Below are 24958 nucleotides of genomic sequence, written 5' to 3'. Positions count from 1 at the left end.
GGAGAACCACACAAGGAACTCAGTATCCCAGTGCAAGGCTGCAAGCCCTGCAGCCAATAGCAGAGATTTTGGATCCTTTTCCACTCCCAGCTGACAGAAATACAGCTTTTTCTGGAGGTATACACCACCACCACTACTGCTCCCTCCTGCCTTCAGTGACTGATAGAGATAGGGATTTACCCACTGGCTGCTCAGGGAAGGTCCACATCCACTAGATGCTTCAGACAAGTAACACACTGTATTGCCAGCTGCATCAGGAGGCCCTTACTGGCCCTCTCCATATGCTGCTATAACCTGCCTAGTAAAGCCTCAGTAACCAGTTGTATTTCTAGCTGCTGACTTTAAAATCCTTACCTTAGACTGCTGCTGTCTTTTCTTATATTCTTACCCTTGCCTTTAGCTCATGATCTTTGCTACCCTCCAGGGCTCTCTGCCCAGCACCTGCTTCTGAGATGCAACTCTCTTCACAACATGAAGCCACTGCAGCTGACTACTGTAGTGTGCAGAGAGGCTTTCTGAGCGTTCCTCGGTCCAGCCCCAGGCCTCAAACAAACCATGAGCTCCCTCCAGCAGCCCTGTTATTGTACTGCATGCACATTGTGCACTACAATTGCTGTTAACCTGATCTTAAAGTGGATTTTCCCCATTTTTCCTGGCCTCTTTGCAGCCCTAAAATGGAAGCTGGCCACCACTCTGTTTTTTCCTGAACTACTAGTTAGTGGCCAAGAGATGCTCCAGGTGGAGCAGGAATGGAAGACTCATTATGCTCTCCCATGTGACTGCTGTCTGCCCTCCTGTGTGCTGTCTCCTCTTACCGTGTCACTGGGGCTCTACATCATCAGTGCTAGCAGGTAGACAACAAGTCTGTACAGAGGTCTTCAGGGGAGCAGAAGGGAGCTGAAGTAAGAAGCAGAGACACATATTAGAGGACCAGTGACTGGAACACTGCCCACATCATACTCCCTCTGCCATGAACTCTTCCTTGGTCTCCCTACAGTCTGGAACTTCTAATGAGCCCAAGACAACTAAATGACACTTGGTTTCCTAGATCCTGAGTCACAAGTGCAGTTTGTGCATTTGAGAGCCTGGCAGCCTCATGTGTCCCAGGGTGGTCATGGGTGACAAGGCCTGGCAAGGCCCCAGCTCACCTGCTGGATTTCCTGCATTGCCCGGCGTATGGAAGTGTGGAGGCGAGGGAAGGCTTGTAGGCTGCCTCTCTTCTTGCCTGAGCTTGTCTGTGTATTGTTTTTGTTAAAGCTCTGCTTATTTTGCAAGTTCTTGCTCCTCCTCAGCCACACATGTTTGAGAGCCTTCACTGCTCCTGACTGCACAGCAGGCTTGCAGGTGGAAGGCATGGAGGAGCAGGGCTGCTGCTCTGGAGGGGCCTCCCTCTTGGCTGCTGATGGATCCAGTGTGAGGCACTCCAGATCTTTGCAATCCAAATTCTCACTTTTCTAAGGGACAAAAGAGTGAATTCAAGAGACAGAACACAAGAAAGAGTGATACCCAGCTGTTATCACTGCTGACTGAGGAAGTGAGATGTGATCGACCCACCAGCACCTCTCCCCAACCCCAAGACTCCACAGTGCCCAGCTTGTAGTGTTTTCCAGTGCATGCAGATAAGGCCAAGCCACTTGACCAGATCAAGGACACCCCCAACAGGAACATGAGAAATGCTGCTGCAGTGACTATACACTGAGGGCGCAGTCCAGGCCCTATCCCTTTTTCCATTCACCTGCTCACAAGGAACAGTCAGTAACTCCATGAAGGGCTTGATGCCCACAGTCTGGTGGTACTCAACCAGTTCGGTGAGCGAGGCGTGAGCCCGGTCCTCACCCAGGATGATGTAGCGTGCATTAGGCTGCATCTGAACCATGTAGTGTCTGCAGCGGCCTTCACCCCTGGGGAGATGGACAGATAGAAAGAGTCATGGCATGGGGCTGTAACAGCTCTTCAGGACCTAGACACTGCTTTCTGCACTTGCTGTCTCAAGAAGCCACATGTAATCTTGTGACCTGGAGTACTGTATACAGTTCTGGAGCCCTCAGCACAAGGAGGACATCAGACTGCTGGACTGAGCCTAGGAGGCCACAAAGATGCTCAGAGGGCAGGAGCAGGTTTTCTGTAAGGACAGGCTACAAGAGCTGGGGCTCTGCAGCTTGGAGAAGAGAAGGCTTCAAGGAGACCTTGGAGTGGCCTTCCAGTATCTGAAGAGGGCCTACAGGAGGGCTGGGGAGGGAGTATTTACAAGGTCTTGTAATGATGGGACAAGGAGCAATGGGTTTAAACTGGAAGAGGTGAGATTTAAACTAGATGTTAAAAAGTTCTTTGCAGTGAGGGTGGTGAAACACTGGCACAGGTTGCCCAGGGAGGTTGTGGATGCTCTCTCTCTGGACGTGTTCAAGGCCAGGATGGATGAGGCCTTGAGCAAGCTGTTCTAGTGGGAGGTGTCCCTGCCAATGGCAGGGGGTTGGAACTGGATGATCTTTGAGGTCCTTTCTAACCTAAACCAATCTATGATTCTATGGTCAGGAACCACAACAACGAAAATGTCACAGATGCAGGAGATGCACTATGCTGAGTATCACACACTGTGATAGTAGGCGCAGAACCCTGGCAGCCAGATTCAAACCCCAGCAGACTGTACTGCTTGCCATGCCTGTTGCCCTCATTAAAACTCCTACCCCTTGGGTTGAGACTGTAAAAGACCCGTGCCCTTCTATCACTCTAATTGCCTCTGCTCAGGTCTTCCTCTGAATTCACCTCTACTGCTTCAATCAATGCTTCCTCTAATCTTGCTTGCCCACCCAGCCATAGAGCATGACCCAAGCACGACCTGCACCCCTGAAGCCACAGCACCCCTCTCCACAAATCAAACTAGTTTCTGGCAAGAGAAACTCTGCAATGGATTCTGCTGCTCCAACAGCCTGAGGCATACAATGCAGAAGAGGCTGAACACTATCCTCACAGGACTCCTCTGTGGAAGAGCTTAACTCCTTCATCTATGTGAGCTCAGTTTCACAGAATCAAAGAGCCTTTTAGGTTGGAAGAGATCTTTAAGATCACCGAGTCCAACTGTTAATGCTGGCAACTCCATTACTAAACCATAGCTCTCAGCACCACATCTACTTGTCTTTCCAGTCCCTGGAGGGATAATGGCCTCACCACTTCCCAGGGCAGCCTGTTACAACGCTTAACAAATCTTTCAGTAAAGAAATTTTAACTAGTGCCCAATCTAAAGGTCCTTTAGCACAGCTTCATGTCATTTCTTCTTGTCCTACCACTTGTCACTTAAGAGGAGAGACCAACACCCACCTCACTACAACCTCCTTTCAGGTAGTTCTAGAGGGTAAGGTCTCCTTTGAGCCTTCTTGGCAAGGCTCATCACCTACTTGTATGTCAAGGTGTAACCCGGCCGGCTCTGGCTGATCCGAACGAGGAAGCAACCCAAAGGCTTGTCCTTCAGCAAGTTTTCCGCTTCCCTGAAGAGAGAAAAGAGTTTTTCAGTGAAGAATGAACTGCTGTCTCTGTGCAGGTATTCCCTTCCTATCTCAGATGCTCTGTGATAGTGCTGCCAGTCCACAGGGAGGCTAGAATCTGACTCATTTCCTAGCTACAGGTTTCCAGCTTGCTGGTGCAAGGAGGTGTCAGCAGGCTAAAGAGGCACAGTACTCTTAGTTGGTCCAAGCAGAGCTGCTCCAAACCTACTCCAGTGGTATGATGAATACCTTCCAGCACAGAACACTGTACAAAACACTGCTGAGTTGATTAGGCCATGCACACATGCATTTCCTATGTACAGAGTAAGCCCAGTGCCTTGGAAAAACACCAGCTTGATTACACCAGTCTGGCTCTAGAAAATTCCTGCTGGAAGGAGATTTTCCCCATCTCTGCCCAATAGACAAAGCACTGCTTTGTGCTTGTCATATGGCCTGCTGCAGGTTAAAAGTGACTGCAAATCACTGGTGGAGTTCAGGGCTGCTTTGGCTGCTCTGCCACATGAGGCTGAGCTTACACTGTCATGTGGAAACTTAAACCCAGTAACAGGAAGCACCACTTCAGAAGTGTGGAATCTTCAGTGTCTTGCAGTCATCTGCCAGTAGAATCATAGAATCAAGAATCATAGAATCAACCAGGTTGGAAGAGACCTCCAAGATCATCGAGTCCAACCTATCACCCAGCCCTAGCCAGTCAACTAGACCATGGCACTGAGTGCCTCATCCAGTCTTTTCTTGAAGACCCCTAGGGACGGTGCCTCCACCACCTCCCTGGGCAGCCCATTCCAATGGGAAATCACTCTCTCTGTGAAGAACTTCTTCCTAAAGAAGTACTTGCAGGGGGCCTATAAGAAAGCTGGAGAGAGATTTATTTATAAGGGTTTGTAGTGATAGAATGAGAAGGAATGGGTTTAAACTGGAAAAGAGTAGATTTACACTGGATATTAGGAAGAAATCTTTACAGTGAGGGTGGAGAGACACTGGAACAGGTTGCCCAGGGACACTGTGGATGCCACCTTCCTGGAACTGTTCAAGGCCAGGCTGGATCAGGCTGTGAGCAAGCTGGTTTAGCTGAAGGTAGAACTAGATGACCTTTAAAGACCCTTCCAACCCAAACCATTCTATGATTTGGGAAGGCTCTGCTATGTCCTTCATTACAAAGTGCTCATAGTCAGCTTATATTCAAATTCAGACTGTTTTGTCTTCCAGGTTCTAGCTCTTCTCCTGCATTTTTTGATTTATGGACAAAAGCAGTCATGCATGTGGAGGCCTTGTTAATTACCTTTTAAGGAACAAGAAAAATTCAGCTACCAGGGAGTTGTTAGCTATTGTAATGTCATTTACCAAGCTGACAGCATAGAATCATGGAATGTTCTGCATTGAAAGGGACCTCCAAAGGTCATCCAGCCCAATCCCCTCTGTGTTCAGCAGGGGCGTCCTCAACTAGATCAGGTTGCCCAGCACCCTGTCAAGCCTCACTCTTAATATCTCCAGGGAAGGGGCCCCAACCACTCCCCCAGGCAACCTGTTCCAGTGCTCCACTACCCTTAAGGTAAAGAAACTGATCCTAACATCCAATCTAAATCTGCTCTTCTCTAGTTTGAAGCCATCACCTTGTCCTGTCACTGTAGGCCTTTGTGAACAGTCTCTCTCCATCCTTCTCGTAGCCCTCTTCAGGTACTGGAAGGCAGCTATAGCAAATATTAGGTCTCCCTTGAGCCTCCTCTTCTCCAGGCTGAACATAGAAAGTAGCCTTAAAGATCTGCCAGCTCTGTTCTGTTCTCTTGTTCCTGAGGGCCGTTTCCCACAGGCTCCTATTTACTAACTCCTTGGAGAGCTCAAAGTTTGCTTTCCTAAAAATTTAGAATCCTCACTATGCTTCTCATGGGCTCCATACCCCTTAGGACACTGAACTGCACTAGCACATGATGGCTGCAGCCCAGGCTGCCTTTGACATCCCTGATGACTTTCATTTGCACTTGTGACCAACAGGTTCAATAACACATCCTCTCCCGTAGGGCTGTTATTTTCTTGTGTGAAGAAGTTATCATCTAGGCACTCCAGGAACCTCCTGGACTGCCTATATCTCGCTGTGCTACTTTTCCAACAGATGTCAGGGTGGTTAAAATCCCACAGAAGGATGAGAGCCTGTGGCTGCAATGTCTCCTCCAGCTGGAGTAAGAAGTCATGATTGGGCAGCCTGTGGCAGACTCTTACCACAAGGCTCCATTTGTATAATGTCCCTGAGTAATGTTCACATGCCTTGAGGGACCTGTTCTAGTGGGAGGTGTCCCTGTCTATGGTGGGGGGTTGGAACTGGATGATCTTTGAGTTCCCATCCAACCTAAACCATTCTGTGATTTTATGATCTGACAAAAACTCGAGGAACTTGTGCTTTCCTGTAGTGACCACTGCACATTCTAATCAATGACTTAACACTGGCACTGGTTATTACTTAGGCCACTTTACTAAATCACTTTTTCATTTCAACCTGTTGGGCCTCCCTCCCCTTTCCTTTTCCTGATCCCCTTTCACTGATAGGTGGGAGACAATGGGTGACAGAGAAGCCGCTGCAGTTTAGCCTTAGATATAGGCTAAACACAGACAACCTCAGAGTCTAAAAGTGACAGGCTATGCAGGTCTTAACTTTGCAATCCTAGAAAGCACATTTGCACATTCTGGTAAATGCAACCTGCTTCTGCCTCCCACAGCCCCAGCTACAGCCACTGTGTCCAGCAGACTCACCTCCGACTGATCATCCCACGCAACCAGCTTGGGAAGGCTCCATCATCCTGCACGACCTTCTTGGCCTGTGTCTCTTTGAACCAGCGAATAGTTTCTCCTCTCTTCAGTTTTCTCATTATTGCCTCTTCTCCAGGCTGTCCCTCTGTCCTCAGAGCAGGGTGAGGTGCAGAAGGGTCCAAAAAATTATCAAAAGGAGTGGACTGAAAATGAGGAAGGAAGTGGTCATGAAAGCAAGGTCAAAAACCTGGGGACATCTGAAGGGTTCGCTTTGGTAGTGACCCTATTCCAGAGTCCCCTAAGACCATTTGCAAACTACCAAACATTGCTTTCATCTCTTCAAAGGTCTCAATCATGCTTTCTAACTAAATCCAGTGGGAAAGGAGTCTCACTTCTCATTACAAGAATTTCAATGTTCTCCTGGGACCACATGCAGAATATGTGCATGCAGCAAGTGGAAGGAGCAGGGAACCAGCATGTTAAAGGGCCCCACACAGAGCCAATATTGCTACCTCTGTTAGTTTGCTGCGTGGCCGTGGCACTGGTGGCTTTGTTTCCTTACTGGAAGAAGAGAGATGAGGGTGAAGGTGTCTCTTTCGTGGCATGGGGACTGGAAGCGAGATCTTTTCTGCAACAAGAGCAAAGAAGTAGATGAAATCTAGCATCCAAGATACCCATTCCCTACATGCCCAGAATAGGAACAGGTTCTGTTGCACAGAGTATGTCAGAAAGGCACAGCTTGGAACTCCTCCCACCAGAGCCAGGCAAATGACCTTTGTCATGCTGCTTGTACTTCCCACAGAAAAAGCCAGGCTTTCAAATGGCAAAAACGTCAGCACGTTCCTGCCCACTGCACTCACGAAGCTTTCAGTTTCAGGAGAGCTGAGGGCAGGTCTCCATTATCTGGAGCTTACAGCACTTCAAGGTGATTACCACATGAGTGGCCACACATGGAGGCAATGGGAGTGGGAGCAACTCACTCTGTGCCTCTGCTTCCATTGCCAGCCGCTGGCTTCTTTCTTTCTCTGCTTCCTCCTGTAGATGCTGTGCCTGAGCTCTCAGCTCAGCCATCAGGTTTAGGTAATTTTTCCTGCACCTGAACCCCCTGAAAACTGTTTAGAGAAAAGCCATAGTTAGGCAAAAATAAACGCTTTCATGCCTTTGTCAATCCCTCAGGGAAGCATACTTAGTGATATTCCTTCACCCAATGCAAAGCTTTCAACACTTGAATCACATTAATAAAAATCAATGCAGATTCTGCTCTGAGCAGGCAGCCAAAAAACAAACGAGAACTGTCCTCTACTCTCTGAGCTTTCAGATCACTGATGTAAGGACAAATAATAATAGTTACAGATGTAAATTCTCATCTCTAATGCCAAGGCACTGAATATGTGTTGTGGCACCAGTTGGATGGGGAAGAGAAGTGAAAAGGAGATAAATCTCATGGGTTAAGTACAAAATAAGTAACCAAAAAAAACCAAAACCCAGCTCAAATCAATATAAAAAATAACAATAATTGTAATGGAAAGGAATAACAGAAACAAAACCCAGAAAAGAGACAAGCAATGCACAACACAATTGCTCACCACCTGCTGATTGATGCCAAGCAGTGATCCAGCCCCCTGGCCAAAGCCCCCCACTTTATACACTGAGCAGGGTGATCTCTGGTATGCAGTTCAGGTCAGCTGTCCTGGCCTTAGTTCCCCCCAGCTTCTTGAGCACCTGCTCATTGGCAGATCATGAGAAACTGAGAAGTGCTTAAGTGCTACCTAACAACAACTAAAACATCAGTGTGTCATTGGCATTATTCCCACAATAAATCCAAAACACAGCATTCTACCAGACACTAGGAAGAAAACTAACTGCACCCCAGTTTTAGGACAGTACCTAAAAAGCAGAATCTCACAGAAGTGCCTCACCTCCTGTCTCACTGACACCCTCCAGACACCATGAAGGAGATGGGATTTCCTTGGTGCCAGCCCGCAGGAAAACACAAGGCTCTTCAGCAGCATTACAGACATTGCATTATCCTGCCTACTCCACTAAAGCACATGAAACTGAAACCCACATTCTCTCATCTCCCACTTCCTCATGGATGTGAACCAGACACAGCATGTGACAGTCTGATGTTTGTCATACTGGAAGCTGCTCTGATGCTTCAGCAGTACAACTCATACAGAAGAGAACTACATGGAGCATGTACAGAAGGAGGTATCAAACCATGACAGTGACTGCTCTGGAGAAACAGGCTGCCAGAGAAGGAGCCACATGGAAAGGAAACAAGACACATCATAACAAAACTTCATCCCCTTCTGACAGTCTTTGCAGGAAAGAAAGACTTCCACTTCACTCATCTTTTCTCTCTCAGGTCAACGTGACTCAAAACAAGCCTTTACTCCAGAGGACAGTTAGCCAGGTCTTGGGATGCAGACAAATCATATGCTTACCCTTCTCAGCTCAGTTGTCCTATGCACACATGCTTTCACTTTCCACAACTCACACTGAAGGCTCTAAGAATAGTCACTGAGGAGTAAGGCATGTGCAATAAGCACTTGGATTCCACAGGGTCTTATCATGCAGATGGTGTCTGGCCTGCACTTCCACCATTTGCAAAGGTGCAACAGTGGAGCAGGGACTGGAGAAAGGTTTTTCCTTGTCCTGGTCTGAGATCAGTTGAGTTAGTCTCCTGCTTACCTTTCTGTATGACAGCCGCTGCTCTTTCCAGCTGCCCCACATACTTTGCCAGCTCTTCCTGGTGCCAATATTTAAAGAAAAGTCGTGTTTTTCTGTGAAGATGGGGAGAGAAAGAAGCAGTGTGAAATACTGTTTGTGTAAGCTTGCATCCATCATGCTTTGGAGGGGCCTTTCCTACATAAATTTCTCCCTGAAGGGAACAAGATAACAGTCTGTGTGTATACAGTCTCTACAGTTCATGACACCCACTCCCAGCAACAGTGATCCACACCTACCCACATATCCAGCCCGACAGCTCTGTACTTTGCAGTATCTCCAAGCAGCTGAAAGAGAGGAAAAAGTAAAATAAACGATTTTTCATCCACTCAGCCAGTGGTTTTAGCTGCATAAAGGGGGTAGAAGTGCCTCAACAATTCTGCATTACATTCCCTGTCCACTGTCACAGTCAGTAACTGGCTGTCAGTCTGTAGTGCTCCTTGAGGTACAGCTAGGATCACATTTGGAAACATCAGCAAAGGGACTCCTAGGGGCAGCTTTCCTCCAGACCCCTGGGAGGCAGTTCTGCAGAGCCCATTTTATTCTCAGAACTGTTTTTTTTAGCTCATTTCATTTCCAAGGTCTCTGGAGCAGACAGATTGCAAGGCTGGCAGAACAAGACTTCTGTGAGAAAGCCTGTTTTCCAACTCCTCTTTCGTTTTGCAGACTCTAGGGACAAAATTTGGGTTGCTCAGAAAACTTTATATACACCTGGAAGTGAAAGTGATAGCATAGCTGCACCACACAGACAGCTTCCCCTTTCTGCCTGGAAATCCAGGCTGTGAAACCACAGTGCCTTTTTTGCTAATATTTCACATAGCAAAGCAGAAGTGGTTTTCCTTCTACTTCAGTCAGCCTCCATTGTGCCAAAATCTGTATCCAAGGTAATGCTTTCTCATAAGCATCCTATGACTTTTTTTTGTGCCTGAAAACACACCATGCTGCCTGTCTACCAGATTCACGACTCAGATCCCAACTTGGTTGGCAATTCTCATTAATTCAGGATCATCAGTAACCTCAAGGAAGCTCTGGGAAGGTAAGAACTTTAAGAAAATTATTTTAATCTTTTGGAAAAGGCAGAAAGGGAGAAAAAATGGGAAAAAAAAGAAACATTAACTGGATGCCTTACATACTTCACTCTCACTGTTAGTCACAGCTGACCACGGCAGGAAGGAGGAACTGGGAAAACAAGGGGTGTGGGGTTGCTGCCCTAGATGTGGACTGCAGAGCCAAAAGGACATTTACCTATGTAAGGTACAGTTGAGTTTTGGATGTGCTGGGGACATCTTACGTACAAAAAAACCCAAACCCTGGAACCAGAAACATCCTCTCTAGCTTGGGAGACATCCAGTGTGGCTGCTTGCTCATCACTGTCTTTCTTCTTCTGCCATCAGGAAAAAGCCTGGAGAGGCATTGGCCTGCCATACCGAGTTCAGGGGACAACCAACACTCCTAACCACTAACTGTGAGTCCCTAAACTGAGTACATCAGCCAGTTCTGATTCCACACTATAGTATGGCTTTATACCAACTGAATTGCCACATGGCAACTCAAGATCCTCCTCACCACTGTACCAAATGGTTTTCAAACACTAACTGTCCTTGCCTAGGGATCCGTGTTTCCCATCACCACAAAAACACATCCTCACTTTGTTCCTTTTACTCAGTTTGCTATGTTACTCTGAGAGAGCAAAGTGGATTGCATACAACAAAGGAAAAGTTTGTACCTTTCTTTTGTGAGGGAAACATTTGGTTTAACTAGAATAATCCCATATCTGTGAAAAACAAACAAGTAAAAAAGTTTATGATAAACAAAAAAATCAACCAGACAACACCACATGAAAAAACTCTAATGACCCCCCAACTCCTGCACTCCCACCCCCCACCAAACCAACCAACCAAAAATCCAAGCAAGGTGAAAAAGCCACATCCTTGGTGTCCTGAGCTGCTCCATGCCACCATCACAGAGAACAGCAATAAATCACTGCCTTTCCCACTCAACCTCCCACAGCACGTAAACCCGTGATGTCAGGCACATGAGCTTTAAAGAGGATGCTTCGCTCCTTGCCTGTGTCTAGTCACCAGGGTCACTTCCCTAACAACATCTAACAAGGAACACTCAGAGGTTTTAGCAAACCTTTCAACAAATTCCTCAAACGTGGGTCTCCAGGAGAAACCATCTCTTCGGATGCGGATTGTCTCCAGCAGGCCATTGTACCGGAGCTGAAGTAGCACCACAAAGAAGAGCAGAGAAGCAAACAGAAACAGGCTGTTAGGACATGCATTTGCTTCTCTGCAACCAGAAATGCCTTCACTTCTCCAGTTCAAAATTAAATAAATTCTTTCTGGAAAACATCTCCTTGGTTAAAGACTGAATTTGACACATCCTGTAACTCTTATGATTAACCCCTCTCAGTTACAAGTTGGAAACCATAGAAACCAATGACTGAAATAACTTCACCTTCCAGCCATGGGTACTTTATTGCCTCTGTCCCTTAGAGGATAACCTTCTACTTCCAGAACTGGACACAGAAGTACTCTGAGGCACAAATTAAACTTCCTATCCTTTCCTACATATAAACAGGACACAGAGCTTTCTGAACTTGTCTAATCATTTCCAATAGTCTTTAACATGACTTGATCTCAGACTTGACACAACATCCAAAGACGGTTGTATCAGCACGTATCAGCTCCTGTCAAAGCAATCCCATCTTGGCTCCTATTCATAGTTGCCCTGCCTGCTGGATGAGGACAATCTCCCCCAGGAAGCTTCACTTTTTCTGGAGTACTGTCTGTGCCAGCCCTCATCCAGAAGCAAAGATGAATCCCAGTGCCTGACAACCAGATCTCATCACATTAATGAAAAAGAACTGGAGAGAACTAACACTGCAAGGCCTGGACCAAGCAGCCTGTCACAAAAAAAACCAAGTACCCAGAATCTTTACATGCACAAAAGGCATGCCTACTCTCTGTTCTGCAAAGGAAGACAGCCATCTCCACAGCCTTTTTAGTGGGGTCTGCCCTCCCAACAGAGACATGGCAAAAGTGCTTGTAAAGGACACTGTTTTTCCTCACCTGCTGCAGTACCAGCTGGCTGTCCACCACACCTGGCTCCTTCTTGCTGTTGGGCTTTATACAGCGCACAAAGTGTGGGTTAGCAGAATACATCCTCTCCATGAGCACCATCAAAGAATGCTGTTGAGGGCAGACAAAGACTCACATTTTATCATGATAAGGCACTGCCAAGAGCAGAGTGTGCAATACAGAATGGTTTAGGCTGGAAGGGTCTTCAAAGCTCATCCAGTTCCAATCCCCCAACATAAGCAAGGACACTTCCCACTAGAACAGGTCGCTCAAGGCCTCATAGAAGTCACAGAATCATAGAATCAAGCAGGTTGGAAGAGACCTCCAAGATCAGCCAGTCCAACCTAGCACCCAGCCCTAGCCAGTCAACTAGACCATGCCACTAAATGCCTCAGCCAGTCTTTTCTTGAAGACCTCATGGGATGGTGCCTCCACCACCTCCCTGGCCAGCCAATTCCAATGCCAATCACTCTCTCTGCCAACAACTTCCTCCTAACATCCAGCCTATACCTACCCTGGCACAACTTGAGACTGTGTCCCCTTGTTCTATTGCTGGTTGCCTGGGAGAACAGGCCACCCCCCACCTGGCTACAGCCTCCCTTCAGGTAGTTGTAGACAGCAATGAGGTCACCCCTGAGCTTCCTCTACTGCAGGCTAAACACCCCCAGCTCCCTCAGCCTCTCCTCATAGTGTTTGTGTTCCAGGCCCTTCACCAGGTTGTTCCTCACCCAACCTGGCCTTGAACACCGCCAGGGAGGGAGCATCCACAACCTCCCTGGGCAACCTGTGCCAGTGTCTCACCACCCTCACTGCAGAAAGCCCTTTCCTAACATCTAATTTGAATCTCTCCTCTTCCAATTTAAACCCATTACCCCTCGTCCTGTCATTACAAGACCTTGTAAATAGTCCCCCCCCAGCCCTCCTGTGGGCCACCTTCAGATACTGGAAGGCCACTTCAAGACCTCCAGGCTGCATAACCCCAACTCTTGCAGCCTGTCCTCATAGCAGAGGTGCTCCAGCCCTTCATGGCCCTTCTCTAAACAGTTTGATGTGCTTCTTGTGTTGGGTGCTCCAGAATAGTACACAGAGGTCTCATGAGAGCAGGGTAAGGGGGGAAAATATCCTGCAGCAAGAACTATTTTTCCACCCCACAGTAACTTCGAAGGCTTTGATAACAACTGGTTTGCTCCTGTCATGATTACCTGTGCTTCACACCCAGAAAACCCCATGTCTACATCTAGATGCTTTAACTATGCTTAGCAGCTTGCAAACTCTCATTGAAACACCATTACAGTTGTCTCAAAGGGCACTGCAGGGCAGGAATACTTTACCCGGAACTGAGCTCCAGCAGACTGTTTACGTGTGCTGTTGAACTTGTTGTCTGCTCCTGCTACGACCTGAAACCAGACCAAAACAAAAGTTCAGTCTTAGCAGACAAGCTCTGTTGAAAGGCAGATGGCAAAAGAGAGAGGATGGCTTTCAGAGGAGGGAAGACAAGCTAAGCCTATCAGCACAAGCAAGCAGAAAACCCAATAAAACACAAAGGAGAACTTGTTGCCAATGGGTTTCTATCTATTCTTGTTTTCAAGCAATTTCTGCCTGTTCCCATTTTCAGACAGTTTCTCAAATAATAACTCTGCCATCATTTATCAATTACTGTGCAGATCTGAAGTGCAATACCTTGGCTTTCACATGAGGCATCAGTGTCCCTGTCCTGGAGATTGTGGCTGGAAGAACAGAGAAGTTAATTTTGTACCTTTATGGCAGTCAGTGACATCTAAACAGCCAAATCACACTTCATACACAAGTGTCTCTACAAAAGCTGAAGCACACACATGGTTTTAGGTATTACCATGTGGAAATACAAGGAAAGAGATAAAGAAAGGGAGAAGAGAATGCAAATATATGAATCATACAACGCAGACAATACTATTTTCTGCTGATAAGACAAGGCAATCAGTTATTGAAAACCCCAAACGACCTCCAAAACAAATATTCACAGACTGCATCGGGTTGGAAAGGACTCTCAAAGGTCACTTTGTCTAACTCTCCTGCAGTCGGCAGGGACACCTCCAACTAGATCTGGCTGCCCAGGGCCACATCAAGTCTGATCTTTAATGTCTCCATGGATGGAGCCTCAACCACATCCCTGGGCAACCTGTTCAAGCATTTTACCACTGTCACTGTTAAGAACTTCCTCTTTATATCCAGCCTAAATCTGCCCTGCTCTGGTTTAAAACCATTGCCCATCATCCTATTACTACAAGCCCTTCGAAACAGTCCTTCCCCAGCCTTCCTCTGCATCCCCTTGAGATATTGAAACGTGGCTATAAAGTCTCCTCAGAGGTTTCTCCTCCCCAGGCTGAACAGCACAAATTCTTTCAGCCTGTCTTCACAGGGAAGGTGCCCTCTGATCATCAATGGGCATCTAACAATGCAGAAAAAAAATGTACAGATAGCAAACGGGAAGCTCACTTAATACAGCCAATACAGATGATGAAGTTGAAATTACTGAAGGATCTAATGACTGCCTTGCATACCTTTGATGCAATGGTCTCATGTGAATCATAAAATGGTTGAGGTTGGAAGCAACTCCTGGAGTTCAGCTGGGCCAAACTGCTTACTCAGTAAGGCCACCTAGAACCAGCTGCCCAGGACTTAACAATCAATCTGCTGTATATGAACTTTCAAACAGTTGGGACTAGGCTAAGTATCTTCTGTAACTCTATGGAAGTGGTAATGAATAAAGATACTCCTGAGCAAACACATGGAAAACCACAATGCAGAACTAACCAGTTACTTGTAAATCCCAGAAAGTGGAATGGACTGAGCAAAACAGGAGACAAAAAATTAAAAGAAAAATAATTCTGCACCAGAAGCCTTTGTGCAGTCAGACAGATTCCAAGGATGCAGCTACCTCACCTTTCTTTAAATGCTTACTTTCAAAAAAGCCTTGGAGTCTCTGAGGCTTACCAAGAACTGGACAAAGGGAGTGTAGTGGTGGGAGAGAAATAATGCATAACCTCATAGGTTTTTTTTTTTTACCTGAAAAAATAAAATCTTTGAAAAATATAACCTCTGCACTCATTGTTTGTGGCTTTACAGTGCTTTATTTTCATTGTAAACAGCTAAAAGCTATGACCTTGTCCAGCTTCGTTTCTAGACAAGAACACAGTGTATCTAAAGGGCCAGTGGAGACTACAGAATCATAGAATCAGTCAGGGTTGGAAGGGACCACAAGTGTCATCTAGTTCCAACCACCCTCCCCAAGATCAGGCTATGTCATCTGATGGAAAACATCTGAGCAGTGGACAACTGTCCAGAAGATGATACAACCTGCTTTGCATCCTGGTGGGAATGAACAGCTCTGACAACTCAGTGTACACCAGCAACCCCACCCCAGGCTGCAGCATTCCCATAGTCTCCCTGAGGCTGTTGGCTGTGAAACACATTCATAGCACATGATCCTTGTCCCCACACTTGACTTCAGCCAAGGTGAAGCCTTGATTCCTGTAGGGTACCCTATCATAGCTGAGGGACTTGCCTGTGAAGAGCACGCTGAGCAAAGGTGTGACGCTGTTGATGAAGAGTCCACGGATGCTGGCTGGCAAGGTGTCCCTGTTCTTCTCCAGAAAGCCTCCAGCAGTATACTGCACCTACAGGAAAGGGCAGCAGGTCACTATGGCCAACATGCTTGCTGTGAAAACCACTTGCACAGTCTGCTGGCAGCAACTGTTAAACTCAGTGTACACTTTCCTACTTGTGAGTTCTCTACACAGGCCTGCACGTGAATTCTGCATGTCCACCCGGAGCAGACTTAGGTGCAGTTCCTGAGGAGCAGAACTGTGCAGATGGCACTGAGGCATCAGAACCACAGGAGTGTAGCAAAATGCTGAGATACCCACCTCTTCTTCTTCTCCTCTCCCTGGCTATGAAGTTTCATTTACATTTGGTTTTATGCTTCACTCTTTTCCTTACTTCCTACTCTGCCCTTTGAATAGGCTTCCATCCTCTTGTTATGCATTCCTTTGCTTCTCTTGCTCCCCTTCTCTAGCCTAGCATTTCCTTCCTTTTTAGATGTTAATTTTTGTAATAAAGACTGTCACAAGTGAAAATTTAGTCAAACAATGGTGAGATCAGATTATCAAACTGGATATTACAGCGACAAGAATTGTGGATGCCCACTTCTCTTCCAAAAAAATATCTCAAATCAATTCAACATATTTGGGCCAAAATCACCCATCTGCTCTCACTGCAGTGCTTGCAATACAACAGTCCAGCAGAGAGCTACAGGGATGATTAGGGGACTGGAGGGCACTGCCTTATGAAGACAGCCTGAGGGACCTGGGACTGTTTAGTCTGCAGAATAGAAGACTGAGAGAGGATTTAATAAATGTTTATAAATATCTGAGGGTTGGGGGTCAGAAGAGGGAGGAGAGACTCTGCTCACTTGCTTCCTGTGATAGGACAAGTAGCAATGGGTTAAGTTGCAGCATAAGAGGTTCCACCTCAACACGAGAAGGAAATTCTTTACTGTAAGGGTCACAGAGCACTGGAACAGGGTCCCCAGAGGGGTTGCGGAGTCTCCTTCCCTGAAGACATTCAAGGCCTGTCTGGATGCAGTCCTCTGTGATCTCTGCTAGACTGTGTGGTCCTGCTCTGGCAGGGATGTTGGACTCGATCTTCCCGAGTCCCTTCCAACTCTAATCATAGAATCAATCAGGTTGGAAGAGACCTCCAAGATCATCCAGTCCAACCTAGCACCCAGCCCATGGCGCCCATGGCACTAAGTGCCTCATTCAGTCTTTTCTTGAACACCTCCAGGGACGGTGCCTCCACCACCTCCCTGGGCAGCCAATTCCAATGCCAATCACTCTCTCTGCCAACAACTTCCTCCTAACATCCAGCCTAGACCTCCCCTGGCACAACTTGAGACTCTGTCCCCTTGTTCTGTTGGCGATTGGCTGTCAGAAGAGACTAACTCCCACCTGGCTACAACCTCCCTTCAGGTAGTTGTAGACAGCAATGAGGTCAGCCCTGAGCCTCCTCTTCTCCAGGCTAAACACCCCCAGCTCCCTCAGCCCCTCCTCACAGGGTTTGTGTTCCTGGCCACTCACCAGCTTCATCGCCCTTCTCTGGACACATTCCAGCACCTCAACATCTCTCTTCAATTGAGGAACCCAAAACTGGACACAGCACTCAAGGTGGGGCCTGACCAGTGTTGAGTACAGGGGAAGAATAACCTCCCTTGTCCTACTGGCCACACTGTTCCTGTCATTCTGTGACTGCTGTGCTTTAGAACCTCGCAGGTGAAGGCAATGCCTGGCATGGCACAGAAAATAGAGGGCTTTCATTTCATAAATGACTTCAAGATGAGAGGTTGTGCTGGTTTGAGGCCAATATTTTAATGAGAGGAATTAGATCATTGGTTGTGAAAAGAAAATAATGATGAAGTCTGTATCATTCATTGGTTTGCTGAGAGGGATAAAAAGCCAAAATGTAAATAATCTCACCCAATGTGTTCTGTGTCCCTGGATCTATTCAATTCCTCTTAACTCCACTCTAATATCTTTCCATTAATCTTGGCTAACAGAAAACAACCTAAGTTTGGCTGCTTGTTTTGTTTGTCTGTCTGGGAAAGTAAAGGGAGAAAGAGAGGGTAGTTTTCATCCCCTTTTGGGCAGTTTCTTTGTCTAGGAGAGGGTCTGGATTTCTGTATTACTTCTAATTTGTATAAAGTTGCAAATACTTGTTAAATATTTTGTATACATATGCTTGTAAATTTAGCTTTGCTGTAAATATAGCTTCATAGAAGCATAGAATCAACCAGGTTAGAAGAGACCTCCAAGATCAGCCAGACCAACCTATCACCCAGCACTATCCAATCAACTAGAGCATGGCACTAAGTGCCTCATCCAGGCTTTTCTTGAAGACCCCCAGGGACGGTGCCTCCACCACCTCCCTGGGCAGCCCATTCCAATGCCAATCACTCTCTCTGGGAAGAACTTCTTCCTAATATCCAGCCTATACCTACCCTGGCACAACTTGAGACTGTGTCCCCTTGTTCTACTGCTGGTTACCTGGGAGAAGAGGCCACCCCCCACTTGGCTACAATGCCCCTTCAGGTAGTTGTAGACAGTAATAAGATCACCCCTGAGCCTCCTCTTCTCCAGGATAAACACCCCCAGATCCCTCAACCTCTCCTCAAAGGGTTTGTGCTCCAGGCCCCTCACCAGCTTTGTCTCCCTTCTCTGGACATGTTCCAGCACCTCAACATCTCTCTTGAATTGAGGGGCCCAGAACTGGACACAGTACTCAAGGTGTGGCCTGACCAGTGCTGAGTACAGGGCAAGAATAACCTCCCTTATCCTACTGGCCACACTGTTCCTGATGCAGGCCACGATGCCACTGGCTCTCTTGGCCACCTGGGCACACTGCTGCCTCATCTTCAGCTTACTATCTATCAGTACCCCCAGGTCCCTTTCCTCCTGGCTGCTCTCCAGCCACTCAGTCCCCGGCCTATAGCGCTGCTTGGGGTTGTTGTAGCCAAAGTGCAGAACCCTGCACTTGGCCTTGTTAAATCTCATCCCATTGGCCTCTGCCCACCCATCCAGCTTGTCCAGGTCCTTCTGCAGGACTCTCCTACCTTCCAACAGATCAACACCTGCTCCTAGCTTGGTGTCATCTGCAAACTGACTGATGCTGGACTCAATCGCCTCATCCAAGTCATCAGTAAAGATATTGAACAGGACTGGGCCCAGCACTGATCCTTGGGGCACACCACTAGTGCCAGCTGCCAACTGGATGTGGCACCATTCACCACCACTCTCTGGGCTCTGCCATCCAGCCCGTTCTTGATCCATCACAGAGTGAATCTGTCCAAGCCATGAGCTGCCAGCTTGGCCAGGAGCTTGTTGTGGCAGACAGTGTCAAAGGCTTTGCTGAAGTCCAGGTAGACTACATCCACAGCCTGCCCCACATTCACCAGGCAGGTAACCTGATCATAAAAGAAGATCAGGTTGGTGAGACAGGACCTGCCCATGCTGGCTGGGCCTGATCCCTTGGCCATCCTGTAGGTGCTTTGTGATGGCACCCAAGATTACCTGTTCCATGACCTTGCCATCTTACTTCCAAGCCATCTGAGCTGGTCTGGTAAATTTCAATAGTGTGTGTGTGTGGGGAAGCTCTTAACCCACTAGAGAGGTCCAATAGTATGATGGAGACTAGAGCAGATTTTGCCAGCACTCAGTGTTTCCTAGAGGTAGCCCCACTTTCCTCCGAGGTCCTCTCTTCCTGTACCTGCTACAGAAATCCCAGGAGATCCAGAAGGTCACTTCCTGGAAGCACATCACTTCTGTCATTGGACCATATTCTCCTCAGCATCAAAATCATTCATCAAGCAACACACTTTCCCCTGTCTTACATGTGTTAAAACAGTATTCTTCCTGCAAGCAGTTACATACTTTCCCAGCATAGTGGATGATGCTGAAGCCCAAAACACGGCCTCGTCCTGGCTGGAAGTACAAGTTCCCCTTGAAGCTGCTGTTTAGTTTATCCACAAATGTCTTATCAGTTGCCTGTAAGAAAGAAGATTTCATAATCAAACAACAAGGCTACAACAGAGACTTGATCATGGCAAACAGAAGCAAACAAAAGAGCTGGAAGAGGCCTTGGCTATGCCAACACCATTAGTGTCCCTGATCTGCCTGTCTTGTCTCATCAGTTATACACATGGACTTTTGCTCATCCTGCTCTTTAAAGTCACTTTCCAATGTAAGAGCTCAGACTGCAGCCCTGATATTTATTGCTATGTTTCCCCATGCCATTTTCTTTGCCTTTCTTTGCCTCTCTCACACATACCTGAGGGAAAGCACTTTGCTCATCTAGAAGGGACAGCAGCCCAAGTGGTTTGGCCAGAAGCAGATTCTGCAGGGAAAAGACACACGTTACAGATTAATCTAAAGTACTACAGACCATCCACTCACTTTCACCACCCTTTGAAGAGCCTGAGGTTCTTCCTACTTCCACCTCCTCCCAATGATATCAAGACTCCCTCTCTTGGCTGGATGGAGTAATTCTCTTCTGTCAGCCTCACTCACCAGAACAGGTTCGTTGTTGTTGAAAGGGATAGTCTCCCAAGGTAGTTCTTCCTCCTTATAAGCAGCCTGCTCAAGCTGGAATATGTGCTGAAACAGAGAGAAAAAGAGGTTGGAGCACCCAGCAGACTTCGCCAGACAACTATGAACACCTTCCTTCCCACTCTGAACAGCTGTTCTGCGTGTTTGTCTGTGAGGCTGTGTCATGAAGGGTTGCAAAGCCTTCTTGCAAAGCCCTCATTTATACAGAATTGTGGCTCAAGGACCATCAATCGAGGAGTTGAAACCTTACTGCCCCCGCCCCCGGACACCCATCTGCCTGGGAACTGACTAAACTGCCGTTACAGGCTGTGAGAAGATTTCTCCCCCAGAGGGGCATAATCTGTAAACATAGGCCATTGTTTTGGGAAAAAGACCTTGGTTCTCAGACATTGTGAGCACACACGAACATCTGCTGGGGGCTGATTCTGCCAGCCTCCTGGGGGTGGAATCACAGGTTGTTTTGGTGAAAAATAGCCTATCTCTGTTTTACTCATAACTTTGAACCAGGCTGTATTGTTCATGTATGTTCGCCTGAGTTTGGCTAGATCATAGAATCAACCAGGTTGGATGAGAGCTCCAAGATCATCCAGTCCAACCTAGCACCCAGCCCTATCCAGTCAACTACACCATGGCACTAAGTGCCTCATCCAGTCTTTTCTTGAAGACCCCCAGGGACAGTGCCTCCACCACCTCCCTGGGCAGCCCATTCCAATGGGAAATCACTCTCTCTGGGAAGAACTTCTTCCTAACATCCAGCCTATGCCTACCCTGGCACAACTTGAGACTGTGTCCCCTTGTTCTATTGCTGGTTGCCTGGGAGAAGAGGCCACCCCTCACCTGGCTACAATGCCCCTTCAGGTAGTTGTAGATAGTAATAAGATCCCCCCTGAGCCTCCTCTTCTCCAGGCTAAACAGGCCTCTTCCTAAATTCTTTCAAACTGTTGCTAAATTCCTGATTTCTTATATATAGTCATTCTGTAATTTAATCTGCAACTGCATATAAAGGACTTACGTGGGACAGTTATAAATAAGTTTGGGGAAGGGGGTTCCTAGTGTTTGTAATAATAAATCTTTCTAAATTCTTTCAAATTCAGCCTTGCATTTCATTCCTCAAAACCCAGACAAACTCCTCTCCGCAACAGGCTGTCACTTGCTGATGTTAGTGCATAAAGCAGGAATGCTTCCCATAATTTAAGGGTCCACGCTCTGACAACTTTGCTTACTGCTTGGCCCTTACAGGCAGGATGTCAGGAGGAAGTTCTTGCCAGAGAGAGTGATTGGCATTGGAATAGGCTGCCCAGGGAGGTGGTGGAGGCACCATCCCTGGAGGTGTTCAAGAAAAGCCTGGATGAGGCACTTAGTGCCATGGTCCAGTTGACTGGCTAGGGCTGGGTGCTAGGTTGGACCGGCTGATCTTGGAGGTCTCTTCCAACCTGGTTGATTCTATGATTCATTCCTTGTCCCAGTGGCTACCCTTCCACAGCAGAAAAACTGATGTTATCAAGAAAACTAAATGCTTCCACAAATATACTAGCAATTAAAGGAGGACTAAGGAGAATCTCTATCCTTTTTTAGATGCAGGGAAGAACATAGTGTTCAATACTATCTGTGTTAGATAGTATTGTCCTGCTCTGGCAGGAAGGAAGGTTGGACTCAATGATCTCACTGGGTCCCCTCCAACCCCTAATATCCTGTGATAGTGGTCAAGGATGAGGAAAGGCTGAGGTACTCAATACCTTCTCTGCCTCAGTCTTTAGTAATAAGACCAGTTGTAGGCTGGTCTTACACAGCCCTCTTGAGCTGGAAGATAGGGATGGGGAGTAGAATGAAGACCCTATGGTCCTAGAGAAGACGGTTAGTAACCTGCTGCACCACTTACGCATACAGAAGTCTAAGAGGCTGAGTGGCATGCATCAAAAGGTACTGAAACAGCCTGCAGAAGTGTTCAAGTCACTTTCCTTCTTTTATCAACAGCCCTAACTGGGGAAGTCTCATGACTGGAGATTGGCAAATGTGATGCCAATCTACAAGAAGGGCTGGAAGGAGGACCCAGAGAGGTCATCTTGAGCGCCATTATGCAGCATGTGCAGGTCAGACAGATGATCAGGCCCAGTCAGCATGGGTTCATGAAGGGCGTGTCCTGCTGTTGTGGAAGGCCAATAATACAAGTCCTGGATTACCCAGACATGATCTCCTGCTCAACCCTTCCCTCTGCTGGGGACGGGAAGCAGAGCATGGGAGAGAAGACAAAAGGCTTGGAGACACCCAATCTGAAGGTCCAAGATTTGCCCAGACGTGTTCTGCTTTGCAGTGGTAAACAAGGGGCATACATTTGTTTATGCATGGCCTGTGTTTTCTCAAATAAGGGAAAGCAAGTCCTGACTTCACCTAATATGGTCAGTTTGGGCAAAGTGCCATCACACTCATGCAAATAATAAATGGAGCTAAGTTGCAGGCAAGATGCTCTGCTCTGACAAGGTGCTCTATGCCCTGCCACATTGTGTTTTGCCTCATACTCTCTGCCTCCCTGTGCTTTACCTTGTTGTTTTCTGCCCTGCCCCATGCTTCAGACTAACTTAGCTTTTAGGTACAAGCTTTGTCCACCTGGAAACTTTGCCATGCCTCAAGTTTACCAGGAGAAGGCATTAAGTGCCTTCATGCTGTGGGGACAATAAGCCACTAGCAAGACATCTGCCTGCACTCCATGCTGGAAGGAGTCAAGACCAGGTCAGAGGCTGTGCTAAACCCCCGGCTTCCTGCTAGAGCCTGGGGAAAACTCCAAAAGCCTCTAACAGCTTTGAAACCACTGACAGCAACCCCTCCATGTGCTTTGGGTACTGTCTGACACTATTAATGCAGCCACAGAAATCCAAAGATACTCTTCTGTAAGTATTGTAAAAAGCCTGTTTGTAATTAAAGTTCTGACTTTGTAACTGAATTCCATTGTGCCTTCTGCCTTAGCAGAAAGGAGCCTCTTGGGTCCTCCTAGAGGGCAAGCAGCCTATTGGCTGCAAGGTTCTTTTTCCAACTGTTTAAACTGTTTATATGTCTGCTAGTTTTCTTAATTGTTCTAAACTGCCTGCTCTCCCTCTGTGTAAAAACCCAACTGTGAGTTGGAACATTGTAAGTTTTCTGGTGAGATTTAATATTAATAAACAAACTTCATAGTTATTAACAACCTTTGCCTGGATATCAATATTAATATCCATATTAATTTTGTATAATCCATAACACCTACTTAAAGCTGATCTCCCTCTACAGCAAGGTGACTCAGTGGACGAGGGAAAGGCTGTGGTTGAGTTTGCCTGGACTTTCATACAGCCTTTGACACTGTCTCCCACATCATCTTCCTGGAGTAACTGGCCCTTCATGGCTTGGATGAGGCTTGAGGTGAGGAGAAAGTTCTTCACTGAGAGGGTCATAGGACACTGGAATGGGCTGCCCGGGGATGTGGTGGAGTCGCCATCCCTGGGGCACTTCAAGGCAAGGTTGGACGTGGCACTTGGTGCCATGGTCTAGCCTTGAGCTCTGTGGTAAAGGGTTGGACTTGATGATCTGTGAGTTCTCTTCCAACCCTGATGATACTGTGATACTGTGAGATGCTTCACTGGGTTAAGAACCAGCTGGACAGACAGTCTCAAAGAGTGATGGAGAACAGAGTCAAACCCAGTTGGGAGTCAGATACAAGCAGTGTTCCCCAGGGCTCAGTACTGGGGCTACTTCTCTTGAATGTCTTTATCAATGATCTGGACCTGGGAATTGAGTGCAACCTCAATCAGTTTGCAGATGACATTAGACTGGGTGAGAGTGTTGATGTGCTTGAGTGTAGGAAGGCTCTGCAAAGAGCTCTGGACAGGCTGAATTCATGGGCTGAAGTCAGCTACGTGAGATATAACAAAGCCAAATGCCAGTTCCTGCATGTGGGTCACAACAACCCCATGCAGTATTACAGGCCTGGGACAAAATGGCTGGAAATTTGCCTGGCAGAAAAGGATGTGATTTGAACATGAGCCAACAATGGCCACGAAAGCCAGTGGCATGATGGCCTACGTTACAAACAGCATGGCCAGCAGGAGTAGAGACAAGATCATGCACTCATGTACTCAGCACTAGTAAGGCCACTAGTGCTGAGTACATAAGTGCTTTAATATTGTGTTCAGTTTTGGGGCCTTCACTACAACAATGACACTGAGCTGTGTAGTGGGATAAGAACTTTCCCCCTGCCAATTGAAATTTACCAGACCAGCTCATATGTCTTGGAACTAAGATGAAGCTATGTTTACAGCAAGGCAGAATTTACAAGTATATATACATAACATATTCACAAGCATTTGTAATTATAAGCAATTGAGAAATAATACAGAAATCCAAACTTCCCTCCTGGACAAGGAAGGACTAGAAGGGGCCAAACACTACCCCCTCTCTCTCCCCAGAAAGAAAACAACCAGCAAAGCTTACATGTTATCTGGTCAGCCACGATTAGAGGACAAGATCAGAAAGAGAAGCAAAGACAGTCAGTGCCCCAGGGCAAAGGATAAAGGAACTGTTTACACATTGGCTTTTTATCCTTCTAGCAAACCAGTGAAGGATATAGGCTTCATTACTCTTCTACAATTGATTATCTAATTTCTCTTATTATAATAGTCCAATAAGCCTTAAACCACAAGGAGTTGCTGAAGCATGATCAGAAAAGGGCAATGGAGCTGGCGAAAGGTCTAGAGAAAGGTCTTACGAGGAACAGCCGAGAAAACTGGGATTGTGTAATGAA

The 24958-nt window shown here is 47.0% G+C and overlaps 1 protein-coding gene across 4 annotated transcripts in view; it reads right to left on the bottom strand.

The window, feature by feature from the left end:
* Positions 1 to 24958, bottom strand: part of LOC135173367 (unconventional myosin-VIIa-like) — a 42668-nt gene that overhangs the window by 1462 nt on the left and 16248 nt on the right. For 3 of the 4 annotated variants that reach the window (XM_064140214.1, XM_064140216.1, XM_064140215.1), the window contains exons 12-29: positions 20152 to 20238; positions 19913 to 19978; positions 19516 to 19629; positions 15597 to 15708; positions 13733 to 13779; positions 13384 to 13449; positions 12044 to 12163; positions 11106 to 11191; positions 10696 to 10743; positions 9209 to 9256; positions 8934 to 9025; positions 7220 to 7351; positions 6752 to 6867; positions 6243 to 6442; positions 3393 to 3482; positions 1736 to 1901; positions 1149 to 1454; positions 816 to 897 (exon numbers count right to left, since the gene is read on the bottom strand). In XM_064140214.1, the coding sequence (XP_063996284.1) occupies positions 820 to 897; positions 1149 to 1454; positions 1736 to 1901; positions 3393 to 3482; positions 6243 to 6442; positions 6752 to 6867; positions 7220 to 7351; positions 8934 to 9025; positions 9209 to 9256; positions 10696 to 10743; positions 11106 to 11191; positions 12044 to 12163; positions 13384 to 13449; positions 13733 to 13779; positions 15597 to 15708; positions 19516 to 19629; positions 19913 to 19978; positions 20152 to 20238 (1974 nt within the window). In that variant the 3' untranslated portion in view covers positions 816 to 819. Of the gene's footprint in view, positions 1 to 815; positions 898 to 1148; positions 1455 to 1735; positions 1902 to 3392; positions 3483 to 6242; positions 6443 to 6751; positions 6868 to 7219; positions 7352 to 8933; positions 9026 to 9208; positions 9257 to 10695; positions 10744 to 11105; positions 11192 to 12043; positions 12164 to 13383; positions 13450 to 13732; positions 13780 to 15596; positions 15709 to 19515; positions 19630 to 19912; positions 19979 to 20151; positions 20239 to 24958 lie in introns of those variants that run through there. The other variant, XM_064140217.1, reaches the window with a different exon arrangement.

The sequence above is a fragment of the Pogoniulus pusillus genome, chromosome Z (assembly GCF_015220805.1).
Source record: "Pogoniulus pusillus isolate bPogPus1 chromosome Z, bPogPus1.pri, whole genome shotgun sequence".
Lineage (NCBI taxonomy): Eukaryota > Metazoa > Chordata > Aves > Piciformes > Lybiidae > Pogoniulus > Pogoniulus pusillus.
This window is presented reverse-complemented; position numbering and strand designations above follow the sequence as displayed.